General features: G+C 39.3%; 1 protein-coding gene across 1 annotated transcript in view; it reads right to left on the minus strand.

Moving 5' to 3' along the window:
- Positions 1-7,571, minus strand: part of si:ch211-195o20.7 (cytospin-A) — a 20,605-nt gene that overhangs the window by 2,327 nt on the left and 10,707 nt on the right. Inside the window, exons 5-9 of the mRNA XM_014011207.1 lie at positions 3,434-3,975; positions 3,044-3,140; positions 2,904-2,970; positions 475-535; positions 163-259 (exon numbers count right to left, since the gene is read on the minus strand). Of these exons, the coding sequence (XP_013866661.1) occupies positions 163-259; positions 475-535; positions 2,904-2,970; positions 3,044-3,140; positions 3,434-3,975 (864 nt within the window). The remainder of the gene's footprint in view (positions 1-162; positions 260-474; positions 536-2,903; positions 2,971-3,043; positions 3,141-3,433; positions 3,976-7,571) is intronic.

Consider the following 7,571-nt stretch of genomic DNA (forward strand, 5'->3'; position numbering starts at 1 on the left):
AGAAAGAAAGAAAGAAAGAAAGAAAGAAAGAAAGAAAGAAAGAAAGAAAGAAAGAAAGAAAGAAAGAAAAGAAGGAAAGAAAGAGATAAAATTTACCGTCTCTGTGTTTGACAGGCACACAAACAGAGACATCGGGGGTTTTATATTTTTATTTTTTTTTACCTTGTAGCCTTGAGTTCGGCTCTGACACCAGCGGAGCAGCGAGTTTCTCTTGGAGCCGCCATGGCGACGCAGCAGCAGGTTGAAACCATCCTGCGACCTGACAGCAAGATAAAGACAAAGACTTATGAGCCGGGCTTTTTGTAGAAGACTTTAAAAAAGGAAAAGCACTTCAGTTAAAATGTTCATTGAAGCAGAAGACGTGCCTTGTTCTCATAATGGAGCATTCTGCGAACAAATTGGATCAGAAGAATAAAACAATTTTAACAGACTCCAGAAACAAACAGCTGCATGAACGTGTTTGTCAGGACTCACCTGGTGGGTGGCATCTCACTGAGGGCTGAGTTGTACTTATTCAAAGACTCCTCACGTTTTCCTGCAAAAGACAAACAACAGTTTTGGATGTTATCTATTGTTTTTTTGTTGTTGTTTAATATGTTTATTGCCCATCACAATAATAATGTTAATGCCTGTATCTGGATGAAGTGTCTCTAAGAATCCAACATGATTTACAAAACTAAAGCAAAATGTCTACATCCATAGCTTAAGATTCCAAAATAATTCAAGAAACTCAAACGTTGTACAATAATGATAAAACTTACAAAGCATTAACCATTTTTTGTTTTACTTTTAGCAGCTTTGACTAATCATTCTTTTAAGCAGTCAGTAAGAAAATCAAACACCAAGTTGAAAACTGTTCGTTGGATCAATTTTTCTTTAAAGCTCTACATGGCAAACATGCTGACGTCAGCACGTTTTAAACCAGCATTGATCTATTGGTGTCCAACAAAACAAGATTAGATTAGTTAAAACGTGTTTTTCCTGCGTACAGAAAAAAAACATATGAATTGATTCAACCTGGTTTTTGTTCGAGGTTCAATCTGCTTTAAATTCAGTGTTTTTTTTAAAGAACTAAAATAAACGATTAATTTTGTTTTCAAGTTTCTGAAGAACAAGTATAGATCTGGTTGTTAATCAGAGATTTTATGATTTTTTAAAAAAGGCCAAAATACATTAAGTGAATAAAAAAATGGAGCTAAAATACTGTTTCAAACCTTATTGAGAAATGCTTATTGGTTAGTTCAATGTCAGCTTAGAACCAGTTAGGTTCATTTTTTGCACATTAGTTTTTAAAGGAGACATATCATGCTTTCAAATCCATTTTCACATTTAAATCATTCAGTTGAGGTGTACATAAAGTAGAACTGCAGTGCTTTGGTCTGGATTCCTCCTTATTGTAACTCCACAAGCCCCTCTTTCACCCCTTTTCTGAGGTGTGTCTCAGATCAACTCGTTTTGGTGCTGTCTCTTTAAATGCAAATGAGGAACTTCATACCCCGTCCACTTCCACCCTGTTCAGTCTGATAGCACAGACACGATAATCTAGACACAAACTTTCATTTACAAATTAATTTTAAAAAAATCACTGATGATGAAGAAATTAAGAAACTAATATTAAGTTCTTTTTTTCTGCTGAAGTGATACAAAAAATTGATTTAAAGATGTCAACAACAGAAGACTTGTCCATCCAGCCTTGCAGGAGCCAGAGTCTGACCCAGAGCCAGAGGAGAATGAAGACCCACAATCTGCAGAACTGCAGACTCGTAAAATTGGTTAGCCGGAAGTCCTGTTTTTTATTATCTGTTATTTTTTATTTCTTTGCACCATTTTATTTTGTTAAGTGATGTTATCGTTTTTATTGTGTTTACAGTTCTATTGTGATTTTATTATTGACCTTTGTATGGTGATTTTGAGAGTTTTGAACGTCACCTATAAATAAAATGCATTATTATTATTATTATTATTATTATTATTATTATTATTATTATTATTATTATTATTATTATTATTATTATTATTATTCCTCAGCAAATACTATAACATTATTGTTCAAAAAATGAAGACTTAACAAATTAAAAATATGACCCAAACAGAATATAAAGATATCTACGCAGCACAGGGAGAGACTAAATTAAAATTTTCTGAGCTCCTACAGACTCCAAATACACAACAAAATGTGATTAAGTGCCAAAACAGTGGATTATACATGATATGTCTTCAACAAAACATCTTGTTCATGAAGTCTAACTTGTGCCTCTTTCCCACTAGCTCCTCTGCAGCACGGTTCAGCTTGGCTCTACACATTTCCAAGGCTTTTCCACTAGCAAGTATTCATGCAACCAGTCCCTTTTACAGAACGTACGTCGCTGTGGTTCYAAGTGTATCGTGCTGGCCTAAAAATGCAACATCAGAAGACTGTCGGTCACTGATTGGTTAGKGGGTGGAGTCACTGGTTGCATCACAAGAGCTACTCTYACAATAACCCGATCTGCCATTTGCAGTCACAACGCTACCWYGTCCTCCATTGTTGTGTTCTACTATGTTTAATGGTGGCTAGCAAATAGCTTAATGGAACTTCACCACCACCAGTCGGTATGGTGTGTTTCATCAATTTTTGGACTCTGGGATCTCCCAACTTTACAATGAACCCACCYACTAGAACTTTTACTGAAGTCTAATGGAAAACCAGTCGAACTATGCTGAACAGAGTTCAGCCAAGTAGATCTRTGCTGTGGAGGCGCTAGTGGAAAAGGGCCATTACAGTTAACAGTGAATGAACCACCACAAATTAAGAGTTTGCAGTGTCGGACAAATTACAACTTGATAAAAGTTTAAAAGCTCCACGACAAACAACCAAACAAACGGTGTTTGCAAAAATACTTTTAAAAAATATAAAAACTGACCTGCATCGCTGGAGGACCTTCCTTCTTGCCAGTCGACACTCTTTTGTCCTTTTAGCTGCACAAGGTTCTGAAAGACAAAACATAATTGAACTCAACACTGCTGAGTGATAACAGATGATCTTCCTCRTGGAGAATCTCACCTTGTTATTAGGCCCAAGTGTTGAAGCAGAGGTGGACTGGGATGTTCCATTCTGTAAGGTGAGAGAGTCTGAGGGGGCAGGTAATCTGGACAGGCTTCTGCAGAATGACGACAAAACAAATCCGTTTTTTAGGACAGCTCTTTCACTCAGCTGCAGCTGGAAGTAAAAGTCTTGAAGTTCCTGTGAAGCTCTCTGAATAGAGACCACAAGCACATTCCTGACCAAACTTGGTATTTGTTTTTCATCAGTGCATGCAAGAGAAGACAAATGTGGAGGACAGAGAGCCTTTGTTTTGAAGAATCCATAACATTACAAACTGAAACGCCAAAAACTGCAAAAACTATTTCATATTTTGAGTAAGAAAACTTAGAGAGGTCGTGTTTGTCTCACCTTGACCTCTCTGTGGTCAACGTCCTTCGTGTCTCATTAAACTGCACATCGCCTTTATTTCCATCCTCGATTTTCACATTTCTCAGGTAACGCTGAGTCACACCTTTACAGTTTGTTTTTGCATCTTCGTCAACAGGACTTTTCATCACCTGAGTCTGATTCTTACTTTCCACCCCTTCACCCCCAACCCTGTACAGCCCCCACCCCCTGCTTCTATTACACCCTTCTGTGTTGTCAGAGTTCTTCGATTCTCCACTGGGCCTGTCAGGTTCCTGACACAGAACATGGGTTTTGGTTTTGTCTTTGGTTTCAGTAGGAGAGGCCAGTCTTTGCCTGGTTTCCCTCAGCTCTCCCTGCAGGGTGACCAGCTGCATTTCAGCCTCTTTCTGTCTCTGGTGGGCAGCTGCCAGCTCCCGCTCCATGTCTTTGTGGGCAGATCTGAGGGCCGTAAGCTCCTCCTCYGCCTCAGCTCTCAGGCGGTCTGCCACGGACACCGCCACCTGGAGGTCTGCCTGGAACTGCAGCCATTCCCCACGCTCTGTCTGAAGAGAAAAGATACGACAACTAATTTAACTAGAGCGCTATACATGCGTTAGCTTCCTATACGTTATGTAAATTGTATTTAAAAACTAAGAAATAATAATAATAATAATACTTTTTATTTATAGGCACCTTTCTTGACACCTTACATCATCAAACATAAAAACAAGCACAGTGGTAAAAGACAATAAAATCCAAATACAACATGTAGTTGTAACCAGAGGTCATTTAAAAAGATGTTTTTCCAGTTTGGATTTGAAATGCAGAAGTGAGTCAATGTTACGAAGGTCAGGTGGGAGTGGGTAATGTTCAAATAAATTCAGAAAACCAGAATAATGTGACAATATTGAAGCATTTCTGCTTCTGTGTCAGCAACATCTCCACAATACGTGTTAACTCAGTATTAGTGGGGAGTCCAATATCTGTTTACTTATGTTTATAATTCACAGAAGTAAGATACAGTTAACCTCCTCATCATAATGAGGTCATATTGATTGTTTAAAGAGCACATATGTCTTATCTGCAAAGTAACTCCTTGTAGTTATTAAAGTGCATTAAGAAACGTTTGTTTAAAAGAAGTACAAATAAGCACAACACTGGAAAATCTTGAGAATTTGGCTAAATAGAAAGTAAAACTGTTGGAGTGCACAACAGTGCATAATCTTTGTCTGTTCCTTTATGCATGTCATGTCAAACTGAAGGCCCACGGGCCAAATGTGGCCTGGCTCTGCCTTCTGTGAGGTCCACAAGAGCTTCAAATATAAATATATTAATGCCTTTAAAATAGGCAAATGTGGCTTTAAAGCCAGCATTGACCATAAACTACATCTCCCATAATGCATTTTGATACTTTTACCTGAAAAATGACAGCATCCTACCACTAAGTGGAGGTGCACAGGGCTCAAAAAATAGATGAAAGCCATCTGCGTTTTTGCTGGCTACTTTAGCTGCTGTTCAGTTGCACTGGGAAATGGGAATTTCCCAATTTCAAACAGTAAGTTCAAACTAAAATACCCTCCAGTGAGATTTACTTGTCAGAAAGTGGGAAAGTTCCGAATTCAAGATGGCGTTTACGCACCACAAYTCAACAGTGAGTAAAACTCTTAGTTTTACTTTAAATAGTATTTCTGTATTATTTAGTTCACATTTAGTCAGTCATACACRTAGTAGTTTTCAGAATTTATAAGAGGATGTGTTAAAATGCTGTTTGTATGCAGGAAATACCACATAGAGCTCAGTTATTTTTTGTTAGCTGTGCTCAGCTGCAGCAATGAGACGAGGTTTAGTCAAAGTTAAACATGAAATGTCAAAGTCTTTTACAACTGGCACTTTGAGGGACACCTCACATGGCCCTCGATGAAAATTAGTTTGACACCCCTGCTTTGGACACTAAAAAACTGTTTGTGCAAACACTTCTTGCACCAATGCTCATAAGTTAAAAAAGTTAAACAAATGAGTCCATAATRTGTTCTTTTCTTATTGATACATTTTTATTCAGTTAATTTTAAGGTGAAGCAACAGATTCTTTTCTTGGATGCCATCTCTAACAAAGGCTCAACTAATTTGTTTGTTCAAGTTGACTTCATCACTGTGTTGCTTCTGTTTGACATAAACGAAAGCATGCATAGTTATCAGTGAGCTGCATCACCAAAAAGAATCAAATAACCAAAACATCAAGTTACATATGGAAGTTCCACTCATCAGCTGTAAATGTTGATTTTCATATAAAGTTTGACTTTTTGATTTCAACACCATAAAGATTACTTATTTAAACCAAGTGAGGTTGCAAAAATGAGAAAACTTACTTTCATTTTATGTTATACAAATTAGACAAGATGGGAGGAGTGGAGCAGGCTTAAACTTTTGTTCTCAAAGATTTTGTGCAACCTAATTTCACTTTATATAAACGAGAAACGAAAATAGATTGTCGTCGAATTCTAAACCAGACTCTGTTTTGTTTTGTTTTAAGGATGACTCAAGCTTTCAGTCTTCATTATTCCAGTACGCTAGCTTCAGACGTGTCCAAACATTAAGCAAAGATCAAAAGAGGAGATCTGAGCCAACAGAGCTAAGAGAAGTACAGTAAATGATAACAGCTTATAGTGAAATCTTAGACAACTAGTGGGARAAAAAAATAGGAAGCAGAACAAAATGGTTTAGGTCACACACACAGGTTTAACAGAGCCAACGTGCRGATTGTGGAGCTGTGYGAGTCAGAGAATTGTGATAGAGTGCCGAGGAGCAGAAGGGAAGGTCGGTAATTAGATGAAGAATGGATGGAGATGTGGAGGAGGAGGTGAGGTCTGAGCCAAGCCGTTTCCTCATCTGACCAGTGACTCAAGACCACAGCTGGACCTGATTACACTGGATGCATGCGTGCACTCCCAAAAACACACACATAATATCATATTCCTTTCCTCTCTCCCACATGTACGCCTTCCATAAGTCCTCCAGCTCAACACCAGACCACACTGTGAAACACACTCTGCCTGAAATGAGCAGCAAGACGTGTGTTTCCTGTTCTAGTGTGTTCTATATAAAGACATACTAAAAACACCCACTTAAGTCTTGAAGGATCTTGTCTTTGCCGAGGCCGTCTTATCTAGTTGTGGATACACCAACCGGAGCGTGTCTGCTCTACGAAAACAGGAAGGGCTGCTCCTCTCYTCAAACTGAGATAAAAGTGCAGCTTTTACACACAAAGCTCTCTCAGTCCCTCAAGAGCTGACCTCGTGCCCCACTGCAAGACTAGATGAGGTATTTAGGTTGTACAGGCCCACATGTCGATGGTCTCGATGCACATTTTGAATCCTGACAGCTCTTGGAAACAGTCCAACACACTTGGAGATTATGGGTGTTCCGCCCATCTGTCCCTAGTTCACCTCCACACCCAGTCCTCCTAATACATCGCTGGAGAAACATCCCAACACTGCTATGGCTCTTTTGTTTCCCTGTGTGTGTGTGTGTGTGTGTGTGTGTGTGTGTGTGTGTGTGTGTGTGTGTGTGTGTGGGTCTGGTGACATTTGGGGGCAATTTTAAGACAAAATGCCTCCCGTTGGGGACAACTGGTGTATTTGCGGACAAAAGTCAAATCCCCATTTGGTTTAAATACCATTGGTGGGTTGAGGGTTTGTTTTAGGACCAATGTGTGAATTGAGTTTAGGTTAGTTTTAGGGTCAGGTAGGTACCTGTGAGGTTAGCCTTAGGGTTTGTGGTCAGGGTTAGGCTGTAGAAATGTAATGAAAGTCAATGGAATGTCCCCAAATGGATAGCTATGCAAACTTGTGTGTGTGTGTGCGTGTGTGTGTTCAGAAAGCCGTTGAATAAACTCCGGCACCTATTAGGAGACATTTCAATCCAACCATAGCAACCGCACAGCGCGCACTCTGACAAATCCAAACAATTCCCCACAAATGACACAAAAAAATGTACAAAATAAAAGAAACAACTCGGAGGGGCCGGCAAGCAGCATGTCTTAGGGTCTGCAGCTGGATTCACAAGAACTGTGAATAACACACATGGCACAGCACGCACACAAGTCCGCTCCCTCCTGATCCCCCCCACCCCCTTAATGCACAATCTTTATTCTGCACAAGAC

The sequence above is a fragment of the Austrofundulus limnaeus genome, unplaced genomic scaffold (genome assembly GCF_001266775.1).
Source record: "Austrofundulus limnaeus strain Quisiro unplaced genomic scaffold, Austrofundulus_limnaeus-1.0 Scaffold2, whole genome shotgun sequence".
In the NCBI taxonomy this organism is placed as follows: domain Eukaryota; kingdom Metazoa; phylum Chordata; class Actinopteri; order Cyprinodontiformes; family Rivulidae; genus Austrofundulus; species Austrofundulus limnaeus.